Genomic DNA, 23,546 nt, shown 5'->3' with positions numbered 1-23,546 from the left:
GTAGGCATTTCCTTGTCATGAACCGCAACTCTGACACATACATCTTATTTGTTTGTTCCTGCATGAATAAATGCTTAAGGAAGAGTAATATAATTGTTTCTATTAATTCTACCAATCTGTGCAGCGCAACGTATCATGCAATTTTCTTGGCATATTAACAAACAAAAATATGTTATGAAAAAGGTTTTAACCTAGATTAATAAGTATGGTGAAGTTCAATTTATTGAAATCGTGTTTAAATTGATCTCCGTTGAAACAGAAACTATTGTTGATTTGTGTATAAAGAAGATCTCATGGTTGCTTCAGTTGGATGACTCATAATTGTTTGTATTTATTTGATGCACAAGTTATTATTTCCTTGCATAACTTTGTGTAAAGGGCATTTTGTAACAATCTATGAGTGAAGAATGTTCCATACTATTGTACAGGTTGTCAAGGAGACGAATTAATGGAGAAAAGAAGAGAAATATTGAAATGTGTTTGTGTATGAGTGAGAGAAAGAGAGAGAGAAAGAAATAAATAAAGAGAGAGAAAAGGAAAGAGAGAGAGAGAGAGAGAGAAGAAAGAGAGAGAGAAAGAAAGAGAGAGAGAGAGAGAGAAAAAGAAAGAGAGAGAGAGAACAAGAAAGAGAGAGAAAGAAAGAAAGAAAGATAGAGAAAAAAAGAGAGAGAGAGAAAAAGAAAGAGAGTGAAAAAGAGAGAGAGAAAGAGAGAGAGAGAGAGACAGACAGACATAGACAGAGCGAAAAAGAGAGAGAAAAAGAGAGAGAGAGAGAGAAAGAAATAAAGAGAGAGAAAAAGAAAGAAAGAGAAAAAGAAAGAGAGAGGGAAAAAGAAAACGAGAGAGAGAAAGAGAAATGAAGAGAGAGAAAAAGAAAGAGAGAAGTAAAGAGAGAGAAAGAGAGAGAGAAAGTAAGAGAGAGAGACAGACAGACAGACAGAGACAGAGAGAGAGTGAGAGGGAGAGAGACAGAGAGAGAGAGAGAGAGAATGGCTGGATGGTCGGAATAACTGCCTGGTCGAGTGCTATGCGGTCTGGGCTACCATCTCAATAATACCAGGTTCGAATCCTGCCCGCTGCCATCCCCGCTGCCTTGGATGTAATCAAAAGTTGTATTTCTAAAGAAACATCCAATACAAGTCAAACAAACAGCGCAGACAAAAAAAAAAAAGACAAAAAAAAAAAAAAGAGAGAAAGAGACAGTAGAAAAAAAAACACAAGCTTTTAGAAATAGAAAGGAAAAGATATAGAGAAAATCAGAGAATAAAAGAGACAAAGAAAGACCTGGAGAGAAAATGAGAGAGACGGTAAGAAAGAGAGACAACGAAAGATAAATTAAACAGAATGAGAGCTAAAAAGAGTAAGAGAGAGAGAGAGAGAGAGAGAGAGAGAGAGAGAGCACTGCATTACAAAGAGAACAGAGAAATGTGATGTGAAACAGAACTACATCCAAGAGAAGGCCACTCCAAACCCAAGCGCAATGATTTCATCTACAAAAGTAGAAAACACACACACACTCACACGCACACACACTTGAAATAATTTGCGCTATCCTAGAAAACTGTCAAATAAGTTATTTATTAATTGTATCTTTCCTTTATACAAAGCTTATATCAACTCTTTTTGTCTGTCTGTCTGTCTGTCTGGTAAAAAGTTAAACACGTTATTTGTCCAACACACAATCTCGGATCTAACTGAAACTTTCACAATTATTCAAAAGAGTAGACAATAAATGAAATAAAGGGAAAAAAAAAGTAGCAAATTAACCGATTAGTCAATTAATTACTGGTTATTAATTATTTGTTGGATTCCAACAAAGAAAATAAATCCTTCAGTGTTCACAAATATGGTTAAATATGTCGTTTTTTTCCCCTTAAATAATGGTACACATTATTTCTCCCACACCCATTTAAGTTGAAACTTAACAAAATATGAATCAATTAAAAATTAACCAATTAGTTAATTAATTTTGGGTAATTAATTATTTTGTTTAATGTAGAAAAAGAAAAGTAACTTCTACATTATTGAGAGATATAGTTTGTAAATGCGGTGTTCTTTCCCTTATAGATGCTTTTTTTTTTTTTTTTAAAGGATTTTACAAATATTTTGCTTTTTTTTTTCTTTCCAGTTGCTGCGTCAGCGCCGCAGTTCAATCCACCTCTACCACCAGGTAAGTAGTGGACATAGTGGTCCATTGTGTGTCCATTTTAACAAAAATACACCAGCGCAACCTCTCCTTATACTTTCGTTTGGCAGATTTTAGTTGATTTTTGGCAGATTTTAGCTGATTTTGGCAGATTTTAGCTGATTTTGGCAGATTTTAGCTGATTTTGGAAGATTTTAGCTGATTTTGGAAGATTTTAGCTGATTAATGTTCGATGGTCACTGGGTGGTAAATACATTCTAAAGCACTGGTAATGGAGACAGCCCACCTCATCCATCTTCCTTTCTTTCACTGCCTGGACTTTGAACTTTCAACGATCAGAATTTATTTCTATTTGATATAACATACTACTAGACTCAGATCAGGCTTCGTTAAGATTTTGCTTTATGTTGAAGTCTAAACACCGATTCACTTGTTAAAAACAAAATAACTTTCAAATGATTTATATTGGATGAATAAATTTTAAAGCAGTGTTTCCCAACCTTCCACCTTCTGATTATTAAGCGAAACACTTTGCTTATTTTTTTTTAGAGAAATTAATTCGCTTGGTAGCCTTCTAGTTAATTATTCCATTAGTTTGTGTAATACATATTCAGGCCTCACGAAATACTAGAGTTCCGAGGAACACAGTTTGGGAAACACTGCTTCAAAGCATTATGTCAACTTCACAACTGAATTCTCAAAAGATGAATAAAAGAAAGACGCAGAGAACATTTTTTTTTGTTCTGATTTTTATGAATAAAAAAGAAAAAGAAGTAAAAAGAACTTGGTCCAAATGATTCAATAAATTGTAGGAACTCCTAAATACTGTGAAGAGACGAAGATGAGATGGTACGGTCATATTGTGAAAAATGTAAAATATTTGACATGTTTCAGATGTTCCTTCATAGGAAGATAATCTACTTCCTAGTCGAAACCTCCCGCAGGACGACGGGGGATGGCAGCGAGCAGGGTTTGAACCTGGGACTATCGAGACGACCGAACGGCAGTCCAGCGCGCATACCGCAAGACCAGGCAGCCATCCATATTGTAAGACATGACTCACTTTCAAAAGTTATCCTTCATGGTACAGTGGAGAGAGCACGAAGAAGGCTCGTCCAAAGAAAAGCTGGCTGGACAACGTAATGAAATGGACCGGCCTGTCTCTTGATATCCTGCTGAGAACTGCTGCTGACTTGAAAAATGGAGGGATTTGGTTACGACAATGTCACAGCTCCCCTACGACGAAAGTCAAGGGATAGATGATGATGATGATAAGGATGATGATAAGGATGATGATAAGGATGATAAGAAATTCGAGAAAACTAGCCGTGGCTATCGCTAAGGAAGTTGACGGGGGTAGCGTCCCGCCCCTTGGCACACTGTGTAGCACCTGTTATATAAGAGTAATGTTTAGTTTTTAGTAAACTATAACTCTTTTGTCTCTCTCTTTCACTCCTCTCTCTCTCTCTTTCTCTCTCTCTTGGACTCTCTCTCTCTCGCTCTCTGGTTCATGGGTTCACTTCTTGGCTTAAGGTAGTATATATAGTACTAGTATAACGCAAGTAGTGAGTAGTCGCTCTTCTAACAAACTTCTAACAAACACAATTACAAAATATGCACACGTGGCAACTGAGAACTAGAAACAATTTTACAGTTTTAATACTCTGTATGTTGTGATCTTTAGCGCCCCCCCCCCCCCCAATAAGGGAATAGCCGCTATTAGCTTTTCTGTGGTCTGTCCGTTCGTCCGTCCGTCTACCCGCCCGTCCCATAAAGATCACAAAACAATGGGAAAGATATTGAAAATTCGATATCATATCAATTTTCTTTTACATGTTTAACCAAAGGGAAAAGTTTCTTCCTTGAGACCTTCAAAGAGAGATTGGCCCTTTACAAAAACATCAATTAGATAATCATTCAATAACATCAATTAGAACAGGTATCAAACCGTATCTATTTCACAGTAAGTCGACTGAATATTACTATGGCCTCCTTCAGTCGCGAAGCGACTATGGATCATCTCATAGAAATGAAATGAATGCCTGGGCATTAGCTGTGGTCGGAACGATGTCGCCCATACATCTATTCCCCCCTCTCCACGAAGGAGATGTATCCAAAGGAACGGCAGTGCCAATACAGTTTGGGGTCAGCGGCGTCGCTGGTTCTGCCAGGGTGCAGTTCCGCCGGACTCAATATCTGAGCCACACGTGAAGGCCAGGAGTTGGACTGGTTGTCAGAGGCTATTTGAGACGAATGCCAATCGGATGCATGTTATAGGTAGTGGAGTGCTTACATCCATTACCACTTCCGACTGAATATTAACAATGTAATAACAATGACATTAATAAACTCCGTATTCTCTGGTATCGTGCCATCCGTCGGCCTAACAATACAATAATATCGGCAACACTTTGACTTACTAGATCTCTCTTCTTTTTCTAGTGGCGGAAATAGCGTTATGGTTGATTGTTTGTAGTTCATAGCTTCTGATATTCATGTTCAAAATATATTTTTTTCCTTTTTACCTGCCTGATTGGACCACATAGGGAGCCGATGCTGAGTTTGTGTTTTCACACAAGCTCTCCTTATAACCTTGTAATTAAGTTTGTAAACGGCGAAAATAAAAACGAATGTACCCATTAGATGTGTGGACTCAGAGGCGTCCTTAAAATTCCGAAATCAAATATTCCAGTCTTCAAGAATGAATCAAGCCCGGGACCTCTCGGAACGGTAGTCAATCGTCTTAGCACTCAGCCACCACACCTCTACATAAAACAATAAAAAAAAAACTATTTTTTTTTAAACTTACAAAAAGTTATTCTCCATTTTAATGAAGCTTCAAACAAAAAATAAAATAAAACATTTGATCATTTTATGTACCTCTGTGTTTCAGCAACACGGGATATTTTGAACGTATTGCTAAAAAATATCCTCCGCCAGACAGGTGAGACCTTGGCAATAGTCTAACATTTTTCTATTGGCTAGTCTGAGTCACTTAAGTTATGAACGATTATTTACTTAAAGAGTTTGTCCCATTGGATTAACATGAGACAGAAACAATGCTACATTTTATTTTTTAAAAATTCTAGAAGAATCTAATTGTATGTTTAACTCTTGTGTTTGTATCCGACAGGTGGTCCCGCGTTAAAATCGGAGACGAAGCCGTCTGCTCCATTCAAATTTCCGTCTCTCGCAGCGCGTGAGTTGAGTTTATAGTTTCCCCGGTGTGACGTATTAACATAACTTTAACCCTAACTTTCCCGTAGCGTAGAAACCTAGACAGCATTCGGGTTACGGCTTAAACTATTTTTTAACACTTTAATTTTCTAAACATTGAGTCGATAATTCAATAATATAGTGGTTTTTTGGTCGAATAGTTTTTTTCGACTAGTGCACAATTAGAATGAAGTGATACAGTCGGTAAGTCTGTCAGAGACTTACTTTTTCATTTAAATTAACAAAATAACAACAACAATAACATTTTTGGGGGGAGAAAGTAATTTAAAAAAGTAATAAACCCCTTTTAGACCTTGTGGTCTATGGGGCAGTTGATATAAAGCAAATCTATTTCTATGGTCAACGGTTAACAGCAGTGCCAAGTGGACAGCACAACGACCACTCGATTTTACTTTCCCCAGCTTATTCTTGGTAAGGAATCGCAAAATACGTCTTTGATTGGATTCGAACTCTTGATCCCACGATTTAGTATACAAGCTACTTTCTACTTTTCTACTCGGTTACTAACACCCCTCCCCCCTCTCTGTAAAAATCAACTGGTTATGATAAATAGTAATAATGCGATACAATAAAATGAAAACAAGAAAATGGTAAGAAATGGTAATTGTAGGCAGTTTGTAGGAACTCCTAATACACATCTAACGACAACCGTTTCAAGAAATAGACAATTGCATTTTAACAAAGGGAATACAATAATTCGAAGTAAGATTTTGTTTCGCTTGATGGCGATTTGTATTGATAGACTGAGATTTGTTAAAATGCCATTCAAACAATGTATCAGTATGGAGTTACAGGCGTGTTTCGTCTTGCCATTCAATCTTGTAATTTAAAAAAGGAGGAAATATTTCTATCAATAGAATGTTTTCAATTTGGTCTTATCGTAATCATTGGACAGCCAAATGCAAAATGTTGACGTCTATGTCTTCTGAATCTTCCAGAAACTATCTTCACGTCTGCCAGACTTTTGCTAGGCTTCTTTTTTCCCCTGGTGTTTTATATACCTAGCCTTTCCCTTCACCCAATGCAGCATGCAGTTGTTGTTGTTTTTTCTATTATATGGATGAATTATTTTTTTGTTTTTGTTTTGCTAGCAGTCAGTCATATTTTAAGCTTCAGAAATGCATTTTCTTGGCGTCTTTAGGGCGCACATTTTAAAAATAGTTATAATTATAATTATCTCACAAGCTATTCTATGCTCAGTGGGCTTTGGTCCAATGTCTTTGGAAGGGAGGAATATCTTGGGAGTTATAGCATGTTCAGTGTGCTTTTGTGTAATCTCTTTGGAAGGGAGGAATACCTAGGAGGTTATAACTTATAGTAGTGCCCATCTCATGTGACTCAGGGCCCTGAACCTTATATTCTCGCAATATCAAAAAGCTGAACTCCTTCCATCTCTACTGTCTACAAAAACAATCACCATGTGAACTACATACCATATTGTGAGATCCTACAGCTGTCACAGATGAATATTATACAGGCTATAGCACAAAGTCCCATCTAACTTCGGCTGTACATGAAGTCCTTATGCCTGACATCGGCCCCCACTACACGATTTTTATGAGAAGTTGTGTGCAGGAAAATGCTGCCAGGGAGGTCAACCTAAGCATTATAAAGACACTTTCAAGAACTCCCTCCAAGAATGTGACATTGACATCTACGGATCGGAAATGAAAACTCTTGATCGCTTCTCGTGGCTTGAAGCTGGAAATGTCTATGATTTGAGAGACGAGTCAAGGAGACTAGCCATCACAGAAAAACTGTGAATGTCGGTGACTTGGGATACGAATCCATGAGACTAGCTATCAGCAAAGAACGCACATCACAGAAAAAGCTGTGAGTCAAATCGGAACACTGTCTGAGACACAACCTACCCATACCTAGTGAAGATAAGATTTACAAAAACATCTTCGATTTAATAGGAAATGGTAGTAATTCATAGTGTGCTCAACTTCGAACACGAAGCAGGAGTTATATGTGCTTATTTATGATGTGTTTAGTTGCATGTATGTGCGACGCTATCTTGCTGTATTTACTGATCAATTTTCTTGCTCAGACAAACTAAAAACTCTTGCATGATCTAAAGGTCTATTTGTATTCAACTTTTTAAATACTAAGTCTCTCTCTCTCTCTCTTTCTGTTGTTTAGCACTAATTACTTAGCGTGTAAGGACATTGAAATAAAGGTCAACAAATATACATCTAAACCTCGTTCCATTATTTACAATATTATAAACATCAAAATGACACAGGAAAAAAAAATCTCATGATGTGATCTGGGGGGTGGGGGTAAGGAGGTGCGCTACATATATGAAAATAAAGTGTGGAAAAGAAAAGCCAAGATCCCATGTTTTAGTGTCATCAGGAGGTTGGCTCCTCTTGAAGCCCAATAGGAGAAAGAGTGTACAGAAATACAGAAAACAAATATTTTACAGCAGCTGATTTCAGCTAGATCCAATCTTGTGTCACAACAGTAATCTTAGGGCAATATGGCACACAGTTACTCATTTTATTAATTCAAGTTAAAGGCAAGGAAACAAAGCAAAGCAAAAGTCGCCACTGACTTTATTAGTATTTTAAGTCTCGATGGAGCTACACAAAGCTACGCCCCTGCTCATTTAATTATTGTATCGCCATTAAGAAATACCTTTATGCTTGCAGCCTTCCCACCACAGTTTGCGCCACCTCCACAGCCGTTCCAGCCGGGTCCACCGATGGCTCCACCAGCGCCAATGCCAGGACCAGCTGGCGGTGTCTTGATGGATCTACCGAGTAAGTGCAGATAAGTTTTAGCTTTTAACCGATATCAAGTTTCAAAAACAAAGTTTTTATTGATCAATTAGCTCACGAAATTGTTTGGTTATAATGTATTTCTTAAGGTAAATAGAGTGAGAGAATCTAAAAGTTCGTTCCAAGACATTTAGTGTTGCTATTTCCATCAGTTATCTGCGTCCTTTTATCTGTATTTTATCAAACATTAATTACAAATTTGGTTTTCATATCTGAATTTTTTTTTCTATTATTCATTTCGTAGACACTGGTGGAGGTTACGCTGGAGGTTATCCTGGCTACGCACCCCCTGTGATGATGAGGTACTGCCCGCCTGGGCCCACCAGCAATGACGCCTGTAAAGGTATCTATCTATCTATCTATCTATCTATCTATCTATCTATCTATCTATCTATCTATCTATCTATCTGTCTATCTATCTATCTATCTATCTATCTATCTATCTATCTATCTATCTATCTGTCTATCTATCTATCTGTCTGTCTGTCTGTCTGTCTGTCTGTCTGTCTATCTATTGACTTAGCTGCCTGTCTGTTATGCTCTATATTTGATTCTTAGCTGCAAGTCACGTGACTGTGTTAACTTTATCAAACAAGCTAATCCGAATGAAAGTTTGCTACAAATTGTGAATGTAGATTACATTCAAGAATATTGTTTACAATCTATATTTCACAGACCAGAAACTCCAAGAAGCTTTATACCACCCAGACGGCAGACCAAGTAAGTGTAGATAATAGATTACGTTTTCAAATTTATAGCAAAAAATACAAATGGGTAAATAGTTCAAATTGATTGATGCTTTAATAGGCCTATCTCTTATCTCTAGTTATAAACGCTTTTTTTTTGTTCCTTTTAGGGTATAACTGGGTGCCGCCAAGGAATCCATGGGATACAAGTTTACCAGATACAGTAAAAGGTAAGAGCTCAATCATCCTTGATAGAAGTATTAGGAATTATGGAATTAATCTTTACATGTGTGTCTCAGAGAGTCAACGACTACGTCCGACCATTTTGACGATTCTAAACTGAAAGAACTTTGATATTCGTGGAAGTGTTTGTGAATATATGTCACATTTCGTCGCTAAAAGCTACTTTTCTTTGCGCTCAATTAACTCTTTCTCTCCTAACTGACGATACCAACGTTGATTCCACCAGAATGTGGTAAATAATTTCGGAGAGAAAGAGTTAAGAGTCGTTCTGTTTGAGGAAATGTTTATTATATCATAGACCAACTAATCGAGCATGTTCATTGATCTATAAACAAATAGGCGCGATACTCAAATGTGTCACTTCCTACAAAGGTCTAAAAGCATTTCTTGAATCTATGGAATGAGAAAATGACAAGACAAGCAGACGACAATGGTTTCAGAAGTCAAACTTATGTTTGTATTAGTTTTCTTAACTTCACCATTTTATTACGGATGAGATGCTTTAATACATTTCGTATCATTTTGTAAATCAAACAAAAGGCCTACTGTAAAAATTAAAAAAAAATTCTTTCAATATTAACTTTTCTATAATGGTAAAGTAAATATAATATAAAATCCGTTAAGTCAAATCTGTTACTGTAGATATGTATCATTAGTATCCACTTTTTACAAAGCTTATATATCAACTGTGTCTGTATGGTAAAAAGTTTGTACACATTATTTCTCCCACACCCAATGTCGGATTAAATTGACATTTCGCACAATTATGTCTTTTACTTGACAACACAAGAATCAATTTAAAAAAAATTAGTTTATTAACTAATGGTAATAAACTATTTTCTTTGGTATCTTGAACAAGGGACAGAAATCGTACTTAACAGATATGGTGGTATAAGTTGAATTAGTCCCCTTGAGGACTCTTGAACCCTGAGTGAACTTTTTTTTTGTATGCATTTAAAAAAACGATCATGTAAACATTCACCAAGATACCCCCTTCTTCCCTCCCCTTTCCCAACTGGTTCAGACAAGTGATAGGATCAGAGCGCATTGAAAAAGCTTAAATCTAAACAAAATCAATTGGTAACAATATTTCTAATCGCACAGATTTATTGTTGTTGGTCTAGATCAGTGGTCTTCAACGGGGGCAATATCGCCCCCTAAGGGGCGTTTTCGAGATTTTGGGGGGCGCTGAGAGCCAAAGGGGCGGTAGGGGGGCGCTGGGCACAAAATGGGGCGGTAAGGGGGCGCTGGGCATAAAGGCGGAAAGAAGAAACTAAAGATGCTCTGAAACAGAACAAATTTTAAAATTCTTCAACATTAAAGCTGGGAAACTATATATAGACAAATTATAGTTAACTTGCTTCTAATTTAAGAACAGAAACATCGTTAGAAAATGAGTTCGGGAATCCCATTTTCTATTTTTAAATTCTTACTTCTTTTACTGCAGGGTTCTCAACCTGTGGGTCGCGACCCCCTTAGGGGTCGATACACGATTTGCCAGGGGTCGCCTAAGACCATCGAAAATATAGATTATTAATGTCTATTCTTCTACTGCCGTATGTGTGTGTGTGTGTGTGGGGGGGGGTCACGGCAGATAGACGGATTGTAAAAAGGGGTCGCCGAGCATAATAGGTTGAGAATCGCTGTTTTACTGTGATCGGAGAGTATTTATTGTCCTTGGATTTGGCGCGTATAAACGTTTAAGATTTGATCAACAAACTAGGTTATACGCCTTTTAGATTATATCTAGATATGTTAATATATTGATATTAAAATATTAATTGCAAAAAAACATTAAAGGTAACATTTAATAGAATAATTTAACTTTTTAAAAACAAAAAACATTGATAAAATGTTTTTACGAAAACTCACTGGGATGTCAAATTTCCTTGAGATTTAGTCAATTGCCACTAGAAAAAAAGTAAGTTCTACCTTGATGGCATTTTTAGACAATTATTAAACATCTGTTACTGACGTTCAATTTGAGTTGCATGAAAAAATAGATTTACTATGTCTTCAGTAAAAAGAATGTAAACATAGGAGGCACACAGTGGCGTAGCTATGGTGGGGGGAGGGGGGAAATGGAAAATCCCCCGGGACCCCATTTAAGGGGACCCAAATTAGTGCTTTTTTAATTAATTTAATTAAATATTACGCAAAATGTAGCGGCCCCCGAAGATGTCAAGCCCCCTGGACCCCAAACGATGCAAATTCCTAGCTATGCCCCAGGGGGCACAACAGAGATGTGGCTGCATTTAAATGTTTCAGTAAAATTCCAAAACTCTGGTCGAAATTGGAATTATGTTTTAGCTTTTCAACATACATGGGTAACCTAGATTTAGTGCGTAACAATGTTAATGAATAAGCAAAGAAAGAAATTGGATGTAGCCACTAGAGGAGACCTTCGCCTTGCTTTGGCTAATTTAAAGCTTGAAATTTCTAATATTGTCAGACTGCAGGAGGCACAAGGTTAACAATAGCTTAATTTCATTTTGTAGTGAATTCAGCAATAATAATATTTATATTAAAAAGTAAATCTAAATTTACAATTAAACCTAAAAACAGTAGGCCCTAATATTCCAAAATTTTAACGGAGACTATTCTTAGGATTTGAAAGAAAGTCTTTACAATTAATTTTTGTGTGTAATCACTGCAAATTATTTAACATAATTTTTGCATAATGATAATATTGCTTGTTTTTGCCTTTAATTCCGAAGATTACGGCTGAGTCCAGTGTTTCACATAACTAAGCAAACCCAACTGCGACCTACATATTTTCCCGAAATTTATGCAGACAAAGCTGTGGTATGCTGGCTTTTATTTGAGTATCAAATGTTTGTCCCGCAGTTTTTGTAAGAGCTCTCGAACTGTTTCTCTCAGAGGCTATCTGCTGCCAAAGAATGCTGCCAGGTACTTTTCTCTATGCCAGTGAGAGCGAAATAGCGCCTGAATAAATCTTTATAGCGCTCACGGGGGAGGGGGGCACCTCTGTAATTCGGTCCTCCTCAAAGCTCGTCAGTCATAAGCCAAGAGTTCACAACAATCGGCTTTGGCATGCGGTCGTCTCCCAAGCGGGATAAGTGTTATTGACAGCATAAAAATTAATAGATAGATGATATTTTGTTCAAATTTGCCTTCTCACGCTTCTTTATAACTGTTTTTCTTAGAGGGGGGCGCTGGCGAATTTTTGTAAAGAAAAAATTCGAAAAGGGGGCGGTAGGCCAAAAAAGGTTGAAGACCACTGGTCTAGATCTATTATAAACTGAATCACATGACTGATCCAAATTAATCAATACAATTACAATACAGTTATAATTAATTAAAGCTTCGATTTTTTTAAATAACTTTTTAAAATGTTTTTCTTGCTTGTGTTTACAGATACCGCATTAAATGTTTTAATGATGAAAGTAAACTCCAGGCCAGGTATGTCTTGTTTATTTTTTTTAATATACTTATGAAATTCTATGAAATAAACCTAACAGATAGGCCTAACTGGCCTCACATATTAGGATAGCACTTGAGTTTTTGAGAAAGAGATGGTGAGGTAAGTGTAAACAATCAAACTGGAACCTCCATTATGGCAACGCCTCCCAGCGTCGACACAGGGACAATGCTACCATCTGAGTAATCAAAGTCCATCCCACCAAATAAGAACCCTTTAAATCAGCTGTAGTCACGCTGTCACCTACATTCCTCAATCGGAGTTTTAATAAAATAGAAGACTAATTGAAGTCATCAGTTGTTCTCTTTATAATTAGTAATATGTTGAAAAGAGAACTTACTCATCACCAAGACCAAGCTACTTACGTATCACTAATGTACAATCAGATACTTCACATACGATGAATGTTGTTTGAGCTAATAGTGGATGGTGGTAAAGTGGGGGGGGGGGAGGGGGGGAGTGGGTGGAAAGGTGAGACTTTTAAAACTTGTATGTGAGAAGGAAGAAAAGAATTATTATTATTATTGTTAAAATCACTTTTCTTTTGTCTGATATTCTCATTTGCCTCTCCTAATGATTTTAACAGGCCGAGTTCCAACTCCTAAAGAAGCAGAATTAATGTGTAAGTACCTAGGTTATAATAATTTACATATAAAGTATGATCGTCGAGTCCAGTGATGCCCAACCTAATTCAACTTGAGGGCCATTTTATTTTCCGACACTCGTGTCGCGAGCCACATCAACAAAAAACATATGAAAACAAAATGAAATTGACCTGAAATTATTTCAATAGAAACCATTTTGATGTAGAACTTAATTTAATAAATTGGATATTTGGACTCTATTTTTTTACGCGTAGGAAAATGGCTTCATTTCTCTACATAAAAGGTTATTGTAGCTTGCAGACTCGTTTTCATGTCTATTTATCGTAACTATTCTCCTCGATCCTCCAAACTCTAATCGTAGTTTAACAATCTTTTACTTCCGTCTCAAACCAAAAATGACGTCACATTTGTTTTATAACGCCTTTTATATGTTGTTGTTGCTTTTTTAAATAACCACACTTTCTAATTTCTTTAAAATAAAATATAATGGCTTATTACCATGCTCCGCAAATAGAATTTAAAAAAATAGACATCCGTTCACTGTTCTTGGTAAATTCTACATTCAGACAAATTTTTTAAACAAATGCTAAAGGTCATGTACAAATCCATTAGACATATATGAGGGCCCTAATGTAAGTCAAGATACACTTTTTAACTTCTTTTGGAGGGCAAGTTGCTAAACTTTGTACCGACGTTTCGGCGGGCCGTATGGAACCACGTCGCTGGCCGGATCTGGCCCCCGGGCGTATATTGGGCATCACTGGTCTAGTCAATCATATTAGAACAAATAATGTAATGCTTTGGAAAAAAAAAATGAAAGCAACTAGCTTTTGTTGGGGAAAAAAATATTTACACAAAATGTGAATGAGAAAAATTTCTTTGTGTTTTCTCATGCTAGAGAGGGGCGAGGTGGCTGTGTGGTTAAGCGCTTGACTTCCGAACCTGGGGTCCAGGGTTCGAATCTTGGTGAAGTATGGGGTTTTGAATTTCGGGATTTTTAGTCCACCCAACTGTAATGGGTACCTGACTTTAGTTGGTCGTTGTGCTGGCCACACGACACCTTGTTCATTAGCCATTGACCAAAGAAACAGATGGCCTTAACATCATCTGCCCTATAGATCGCAAGGTCTGAAAGGGGAACTTTTCCTTACTTTGTGACACAAATTAGCACAGGCTGGGGAGTTAAAAAAAAGGTGTTGGCTGAGTGGTCAAGCTCTTTCTTTGCTTCCAAACCCCGATGAAGGCAACTCAACTCTAATGACTACCTGGCGTCTGGTCGTTGTGCTAGCCCCATGACACCCTCATAAACATTTGCATCATCTGCCCCATAGAGCGCAAGCTCTGAAATAGTACTTTGTGGAGTTATGACAAAAAATCATAATCGAAACATCGAATAACTATCTAGACGAATAGCCTTCTGTTGATACCACATCTGCGTACTAACATTACGCTCGCAGCTTTTCATGGTCTTTTGGCTGATTCTTATCGCTCAGATCGAGGCTGTCATGCAGTCTGTGCTATAGAAACATAGTTCGATTTTTTCTCAATAGGAACTCATTGAGTATATTGACTAGGGAAAAAGTGAGAAAGAGAGACAGACAGAAAGGTAAATAATGAGAAAGAGAAAGATAGAGATACAGAGAGAGAGAGAGAGAGAGAGAGAGAGAGAGAGAATGATAAAAACAGAGAGAGCGAAAGAAAGAAAAAAAGAGACAAAGAAAAAAAGAGAAACAGAGAGAGAGATAGAGAGAGAGAGAGAGAGAATGATAAAAACAGAGAGAGCGAAAGAAAGAAAAAAAGAGACAAAGAAAAAAAGAGAAACAGAGAGAGAGATAGAGAGAGAGAGAGAAGCAGAAAGAGAGATAAATGAAAAGACAGAGAGAGAGGGGGGGGAAATAGAGAGCGAGAGACAGAGAAAAAGACATTTTCTTTTAACCCCGTGTTAGACTGCATGTGGCTGTTGTATAGGAATAGGATAGAAGAATAGCTCTTTGAGATACTGACCCGAAATCTGGGGTTCAAAACCAAGTTAGGACTGGATCTATCATCTAGATTCAGAGGCGTTTCTGAAATTATGCAACTACATGACGGATAATGGGAAATTAAAAGCATTGAGTTAACCACAGAGTGCCATCGTAGATTGTAAGCGATAAAAAAAGGGGAGTTCTGCTCTCAGCTCATCTCTTCCCTTGGTCCTGCCTGGGGCATAGGCCACCAACCAACTTCCAGGCGTCTCGGTTCTGGACGAGTTCCTACGTCTTGCCAATCTGATTGGCATGTGCTTCAATATCGCGACGCCGTATATTCCTGGGCCAACTCCTATTCCGTCTTATTCCAGTTTGGTGTAATGCACAAATTGTAAGACAAATTTCCATACGACAATAAAGATTATTATTATTATTATTATTATTATGCATGCTTAGCGGAACACTAGGGTTCCGCGAAACACTGTTAGGGAAACACTGGTCAACGTCAACGAATAAGTGTGCAAAGTTTCAACTTGATCCGAGAATGGGTGTGGAATAACGTATACAAACTTTTTACCAGACAGACAGACAGATTGAATTGTTATAAGCTTTGTAAAAAAAAACACGAAAATAGGGGATGATAGTGAGCTTAGTCGAACACTGGGCCATCAAAGTGGCAGTCAGGAGGACATACCACACAAGCAAGTAACCATTATTATTGTTTTTAATTTACAATTTAAAGTACTATTTGTCTTCAAAAAACAACAACTGTGTATACAGTTCATCGTTACTTTGGAAGGATGAAATTGCCTCAGATATTTAAATAATCCTATTTATATTCATATACATTGTAACCAATATTACATTTTAAGGACCATAAAAAATATAAGATTATAATTTATACAACCCTAAACGTAACCGGAAGCTTTCCATTGCAGACGTTGTGTCGTGCAACAAGAGTGTCTTTTTTTTTCTTCTCCCAAGTTTGTGTGTGTGTCTAGTACGTCTGGGTTTAGTTGAGTTGAAAATACAAAGAAGAGAACATTAATTAATGTCTTAAGGGCGGCTGGTGAAATGTTTGCGTTGCAGAGCTGTACATCAGTCAGTGTGTACTGTTACATGTAACATTAAGTCATGTAACTTTGTTACGTAAGATGTTAGACCTTCGTGCTGATCTGTCACGTCGCTGCGTTATGACAGCGTTTGAAATTATAACTTACAGATGAAAACACCAAATTGTATAGAAGCTTTTTCGTAAGTTTTAGGGTGGTAAGGGTTAGGATGGTAAGGGTTAAGATGGTAAGGGTTAGGTTGGTAAGGGTTAAGATGGTAAGGGTTAAGGTAGTAAGGGTTAGGTTGGTAAGGGTTAAGATGGTAAGGGTTAGGTTGGTAAGGGTTAAGATGGTAAGGGTTAAGGTAGTAAGGGTTAGGTTGGTAAGGGTTAAGGTGGTTTAGACCAAAAGCTGAAAATGTTACTTTTGAAAGTGATTTCGGGGGGAGGGGATGTATGGGCGAATGAGTTACAGACCAAATTTTAAAAAAAAGGAGGAAGAAATGCGTGGAAGTGTGGGAGAAGGGGCGAGCACGCAACTAATTGTTACTTTTGTTTCGTTCAATGCGAGATTAAACTTTTTATAAGAACCTGTTTTAAAATTATTTAGTAATTATTAACACACTAAATGTGTTCTTTACTCAACATTGCACATATCATAAATTTAATTATTTCGTGTGGAGAGAAAAAGAGAAAGAGAGAAAGAAAGAAAGAGAGAGATATAGAGAGATATAAAGAGATAGACATGTAGGATTAACATTGAAATGTCAGCTACGTGTCCAGTTGTCTAGTCTTCTGACAGTGTCGTGACGTTGGTTTGACGTAATTAACATATGTTTGTCCCTGAAATCTTGACACTGAGGAGAGACTTGCACGGAGCTGGGACCCTGGCGGTGTATTTTTTTTTTGTCTGTTTGTCTGTCTTTTGCATGTCTTTTTTGTTTTTCTTTGCATGTCTGTCTCGCATGTCTGTTTGTTTATCTCTGTATGTCTGTTCGTCTCTGCATCTCTGTTTGTTTGTCTCTTCATGTCTTTCTGTCTCTGAATGTCTGTTTGTTTGTCTCTGCATGTCCGTCTCTGGATGTCTGTTTGTTTGTCTCTTCATGTCTTTCTGTCTCTGAATGTCTGTTTGTTTGTCTCTTCATGTCTTTCTGTCTCTGAATGTCTGTTTGTTTGTCTCTTCATGTCTTTCTGTCTCTGAATGTCTGTTTGTTTGTCTCTTCATGTCTTTCTGTCTCTGAATGTCTGTTTGTTTGTCTCTTCATGTCTTTCTGTCTCTGAATGTCTGTTTGTTTGTCTCTTCATGTCTTTCTGTCTCTGAATGTCTGTTTGTTTGTCTCTGCAAGTGTGTCTGTCTCTGCATGTTCGTCTCTTGATGTCTGTTTGTTTATCTTTGCATGTCTGTCTCTGGATGCCTGTTTGTTCGTCTCTTCATATCGGTCCGTCCCTGGATGTCTGTCTGTTAATCTCTAGACGTCTGTAAAAGTGAATGAATGAGAGGGGGACTCAGTGAGTGACAGACGATAGAGAGGAAGAGAGTGGGAGATAAAATAAAAAGAGAAATGTGTCTGTGTGTGTGAGAGAGAGAAAAGGAATAATTAAGAAAGTCTCAGTATCTTTACCTTCACCTATCCATTACTATGTTGGACCTTATGGGCACCACACAAGATCTGCTGACCGTCTTTCTCCATTTCTCTCTGTATTATGCCTTGGATAGAATCTCTCAATACAAACCAACGTATTCTTAGTTTGTTTATAAGTGTAGCTAAGAATTGAAAGTGTGCAGAGTTCTTCCCCCTGCTCTAAGGCCTGCTGACTTATTCCCAAACTTTGTGTTCATAGACTAAACATCTATACGCACATTTCTTGTGCATTCTTTAGAAGGCCTCGTTTAACACTTTAAATGTGTTCGTTTGAGCACTCCAAGTGATATTTTACTTACCTGCATAGGTTCCAGCGAGAGGAAAGAAGTAGCTACTAGCCAAGGGAAGTACACTGCCCCCCCCCCCACTCTGCCGACGTGGGCGGACGAAATTTAGTATAGAATTCACATAATTTGTATACGAATTTATTACTTATGTTAATAATATATACTAATTATTTATATTTCAACCTATTTTTAGATTATTACTCCCCTCCCTCTAGTATGTTGGCCGATTTGGTGGGGTCGGGAGGGGGCGACGGCATCAATACCGCCCCCCTCCCTCCATAAACTTTCGAGTGGGGGGGGGGGCGGTCCAATTTATTTGAAGAAATCACAAATTGGTAACAGAATCAATTAAATATCTATATGATTAAAACTTGTTATTGATATTTTAACCGTTCTATATTATGCCGTTCACCTGTTATCCGATTTGGGGGGGGGGGGGGGCAAATACCTCTACTGCCCTTTTCACCTAAACCCTTTGAGTATGTGTGTGTGTGGGGGGGCGGTCCTACTTTTATGGAGAAACCATAGTTTGTGAACAAAATTAGCTGAATCAATATATAAATTTTATATTATATCGCTCCCCTTCTGGTATCTTGGCCCATTCGGTGGAGTGGGGGGGGGGCGATTGCGTGTTTTCATTCTACCGCCCCCCGCCCTTTTCCAGAGTTTATGTAATTTCACTTGAATGTATCATAATTATTTTAAGAAAGACTTTGCTTTGGAAAAGTTAGAATTCAAACGAAATTTTTCATTCTAAAAGTCACGATTGAGATGAGTTCTAAACCCAAATAATTTTTTCTCAGTCGCCCTTTTCCAACCTTTACTCAATCTGATATTTTTCTAGTAAAATAAATTTGGGACTATAACTCACAATTTACGCCTGAATTTCATTGAATATTATTTATCGAATAATTTTTTTTTACGGCGGCGATCCTCATAGCCTTAATATAAATATGTTTCTTATCTTTTCAAGGAACAAATCGGTTTTATTTGCAATGTATTAAGGGCCTATAAATTCATATTAGAATATTTTTCAAGTACAACATTATTCAAATTCAAATTTTAATAGGATGAATAATGAGCTTTAGGTCAAGAGAATGCGTTTCTTCAGTGAAGAAAGCAAAAAACGCTTTTAGCGTCGGGGCTTCGCCCCGAACCTCACTGATGAATAACAAGTTGTAGATGTCAGGAGAATGCGTTTCTGCAGTGGAGAATGCAAGAAAACGCTTTTGGCGTCGTGGCTTACAGCGCTCCCCCAGACCCCCAAGCTTCTAATAGAAAGGCCTCTCTCTCTCTCTCTCTCTCTCTCTCTCTCTCTCTCTCTCTATATATATATATATATATATATATATATGCTTTACGCACGTTTATGCATAGGGTTAGGGTTTACGGGGCTATAGGGTTAGTGTTTGGAAAAAAATCGCCCCCCCCCCACTCCAAAGTTCTGGATCCGCTAGTGTCTGGAGTGCGCGGTGACTGAGTGGTTAAGTCCTTGGCTTCCGAACCTAGGGTCATTGGTTCGAATCTCGGTGAAGACTGGGATTTTGAATTTCGGGATTTTTAGGGCGCCCCTGAGTCCACCCAACTCTAATGGGGCTTTAGTTGGGAAAGTAAAGGGCGTCTGTTTGTTGTGCTGGTGCCCTTGCTTATTAACCGTGGGCCATAGAAACAGATGACCTTAACATCATCTGCCCCATAGATCGCAAGGTCTGAAAGGGGAACTTGACATAAAATTTAATCTAATATTTGATAAAAGAATAGCAACTAAGATTGGGGTGAACAGTAAGTATGATAAGTAGATCATTGATAGTAGGATAAGTAGATCATTGATAGTAGGATAAGAAGATCATTGATAGTAGGATAAGTAGGATAGGTAAGAGACCATTGATATCTAGAGTTCTAGGGTAAACCAAACATTATGTTTTCGCTTTCTCTTTTCAGCACTTTTAGGAGATCCCAAAGATCAACATCTCATGGGTTTTGGTAAGTAAAGAGTTGTCTTTCATACAGAAGAGTTGTCTTTTATACAGAAGAGTTGTCTTCATACAGAAGAGTTTCTTTCAGAAAGAAGAATTGTCTTTCATAGAGTAGACTTTCAGGTGCTAAAAAATAAAAGCCAAATTTAAATTGCATTCTTTTAAAGCTGGTTGATTTGTTGACTAGACCGCTCTTAACAGCGCACATAGAAGAAAATTCTGTGAAAAAATAATTTTAATAAACAGTTGTTTTTTCAATACCTAAAACTATGTTATTGTTTGAGTATAAAGTGTAGCCCTAGTGATAAATTCTTAATGTACGTATAAAACTAAACTGTCTAAGATTATTGACTTCTGGATAATCTGAGAAGTGTGTTATGAAAGGGGAAGGGAGGAGTTGCATGCAGCAAAAATGACATTTATTTAATAAGAGATACAGGAAACAAGGGTAGGACTCTTTCTTCTTTTCACCAAGCTTCTATCAACTCGCTCCTCCGTCTGTCTGGTACAAGTTTTGTAGACGTTATTTCTCCCACAACCCATTCTCGGATGAAGTTAAAACTTTACACAATTATTTACTGTACCTAACAAAACATAAATCAATAAAAAAAATTGCTTAGCAAATATAAACTAATTTGATTGAAATTTAAAAAAATGGAAATAAATTTTACAGTATTGAGAAAGGTGGAGTTCTTCCCCTAAGATAAGCTTTGTTTTTTTTTTAAAAAAAAAGTATTTCTTTTACATTTTGCTTGTTTCCAATTCTGCACACCGAGAAACATTTTAAAAATTTATTAGTAAGTCATAGATCTATGTGCTCCCTTGAACTTTTCAATAATTCACCAGAAGTCTATTCCTGTCTCACTAAAAGAGGAGGTAATTCTCCCTTGTTTTCTTTTTAAATCCTTCTTAAATATGAAGAGATGACCGGGTCAGTTTTTTTTAGATGACCTGGTCAGCGTTAGAGATGACCTAGTCAGTGTTAGAGATGATGTGGCCAGTGCAAGAGATGACCTGGTCAGTGTAAGAGATACCAGGTGTTATTGCTTCCTTGTAAACACTAAATAATGAAATCTCTTTCATGTCTTCGCCAATCACAGGTGGAGCCCCTCATGGTAAGTGTTCGCTTCGAGTTACGTCCCTTCCTTAACATAGGACACAACGAAGGGAAATAACTTATTTGTAATATTCTAATTAAAAAACAAACAAAACAGAAATGTAATTAATAACTGTAACAAACATTTTGTTTTCTTTTGACGTTTTCAAAATCTTATCCTAAAAAATATTGCAACGCTTCAAATAACTAATTAACCTAGGGCAGCTTATAATGAATGATCACTTATTCACAGTAGAGTAGAACTAACAATACGCATTTAATTTCGTGTTAAAATCAATGAGGCAGCAAAATTCCATTCTGGTACAAACATAACAGGCACTTTATGATTGTATAGGTCTCAACTATAACGACAAGTACACTTGTCGTCTGCTACAAAGATTTAATCTTCACTTGGCTAATACAATCAGTGATTTAAGCCTTAACATTCTTGCTCTTAAGTGATCAACATGCTCATAAGTTTAATTCATTAAATTCTTCAACGAAGGGTCCATTGTACTTTAATCAAACAATTTTCGCTATAAAGAAAACAAACAAACAAAAACAAAACGTACGTCTCATAAGCAATTCTTGTTGTTATAAAATTATAAACATTCCTACGAATTAACTCCTTCACCGTTGGAGAGAAAATGCAGCAATTCGTAAGGCTTGGGGGTTGATTCCTAGAAACAACATTAACAGAGATACAAAGTTGGCAGAAAAAAAGATTCGCAGTTTTATTTCTAAAGGAAATTTAATGAACGTGAGAAGTGAAACAATTTTAGGTTCAAAGTTCAAAGTCTTAGCTTCTGCTTCTGGTTCTAATTTTGCACAATATTGCTAACATCTGGCCAAGACTGCAAAGCATTCTTTGACTAATTTAAATAACCAGAACAGCAATGCTAACAATGCTTATAGCTTTTTAATAAGTGAAAAGGCTTTAACTGACAATATTTACTATCCTGATAATAAATTTACTGTGTGAGTCGACATATACACCCAGCTATTGTGCTACAATTCTAGAATTAATAGAGGTGTCGCAATTTGAGTTTCCTTGTAAGTTTCAGACTGTTCCTATACGTCATGGTCCAAACTTCCGCCAGGACGTTACAGGATGGCGATAAGAAGAATTTGAACCTGTGATGGTCGTGACAACAGTCCCGAGCGAATAACATACTGCTATGCAGCCAGTCATCTATTTATGAAGTGCATTCAAAAAATTGACTTTTAAGAAGCTTCAAAATGTCCATGATATTGTTATTAAAAAAAAAGTTAATAGTTTTAAGTGAAACAAACCATCCAGGCAATAAAGTTCAAGGAGGCACACACAAAACAAAAAAGTATGACGAATATAGTCACTTAGCGTCCAAAACATACTTTTGTCTACATTTGAACATTTTGTTTTTACAAACATGCCTCAAGCCTCCCCTCCAATTTTCCCACTTTCATTTTTATAAGACACATACTTTCAAAAGGGAGGCGCGGTGGCTTAGTGGTAAAGCACTTGGCTCCCCGAACAGAGGGATCCCGGGTTCGAATCTTAGTGAGGACCGGGATTTTTAATTTCGGGATCTTTATGGAGTCGACACAAGTTCTAAAAGAGGGAACTTTACTTTTACTTTCAAAAAGATGATATTGTCAACTATGTTTGTAGAAGACTAATTCAAAAAATATTATTATAATATTAAACGCGTATTTCAATTACATGTCATATATAAACAATAGACATGGTCCATAATTTTATTTTGCTCTGTTTCAGCCGGCTAGAGAAAGGGAAGCTACTCTGAAGTTAACGTCTCTATGCCAATGCTCGTCTGCAAAAATTCCATGAATAAATTCAACCAATCAAGGAGCTTCTTTCACCTAGAGAGTTAACATCCAATCAAATGTATTCATTGCTGCAGTAGTAGTTCCATGTATTTTGAAATATAAATAAATATGACTGTTTTATTGTTTTTAGTCTAGAGTTTATGTCCAATATGTACACATTTATATCAGCCGAAAAGTCAAGTAGGCCTCTTTGGTAGAATGCGATGTTCCTCTATCACTGAGATCTTGACCTGCAGGGTTGCCCCTACTAGCCCAGACTACATTTAACTGACAAGTATTTAACAATATCAAAACTTATACAAGGCACTTGCAATTTATTTTATCTGCTGATTACATTTTAAAAAAAGAATGAGTTTTTTTTTTAAATTTCCTTTTTTGTAGAAAAAAAAACTATTCTAAAAACAGAAATAGTCCATCGTCAAATTGAACAAGCCATTCGTAGTGTTTCGGAGCAAACGACAGATATAAAAGTTTTATGTTATGTAGGTTGGAAGATAATCATTCTTGACAAGTTCTATGTAGATATTTAAATAGTTTCTTTTTTAAAAGACATT

The 23,546-nt window shown here is 37.0% G+C and overlaps 1 protein-coding gene across 5 annotated transcripts in view; it reads left to right on the top strand.

Moving 5' to 3' along the window:
- LOC106051226 (basic proline-rich protein-like) overlaps positions 1 to 23,121 on the top strand; it is a 32,894-nt gene extending 9,773 nt beyond the window's left edge. The window contains exons 2-13 of one of the 5 annotated variants that reach the window (XM_056017761.1): positions 2,129 to 2,170; positions 5,040 to 5,090; positions 5,280 to 5,345; positions 8,041 to 8,151; positions 8,414 to 8,512; positions 8,845 to 8,889; positions 9,026 to 9,085; positions 12,477 to 12,521; positions 13,127 to 13,162; positions 20,035 to 20,076; positions 21,170 to 21,184; positions 22,922 to 23,121. In XM_056017761.1, coding sequence (XP_055873736.1) covers positions 2,129 to 2,170; positions 5,040 to 5,090; positions 5,280 to 5,345; positions 8,041 to 8,151; positions 8,414 to 8,512; positions 8,845 to 8,889; positions 9,026 to 9,085; positions 12,477 to 12,521; positions 13,127 to 13,162; positions 20,035 to 20,076; positions 21,170 to 21,184; positions 22,922 to 22,929 — 620 coding nt within the window. In that variant the 3' untranslated portion in view covers positions 22,930 to 23,121. The remainder of the gene's footprint in view (positions 1 to 2,128; positions 2,171 to 5,039; positions 5,091 to 5,279; positions 5,346 to 8,040; positions 8,152 to 8,413; positions 8,513 to 8,844; positions 8,890 to 9,025; positions 9,086 to 12,476; positions 12,522 to 13,126; positions 13,163 to 20,034; positions 20,077 to 21,169; positions 21,185 to 22,921) is intronic. The other 4 variants (XM_056017763.1, XM_056017764.1, XM_056017762.1 and 1 more) reach the window with 4 other exon arrangements.
- The last annotated feature ends 425 nt before the right edge of the window (positions 23,122 to 23,546 follow it).

Source organism: Biomphalaria glabrata, chromosome 18 (assembly GCF_947242115.1).
Source record: "Biomphalaria glabrata chromosome 18, xgBioGlab47.1, whole genome shotgun sequence".
NCBI lineage: Eukaryota > Metazoa > Mollusca > Gastropoda > Planorbidae > Biomphalaria > Biomphalaria glabrata.
This window is presented reverse-complemented; position numbering and strand designations above follow the sequence as displayed.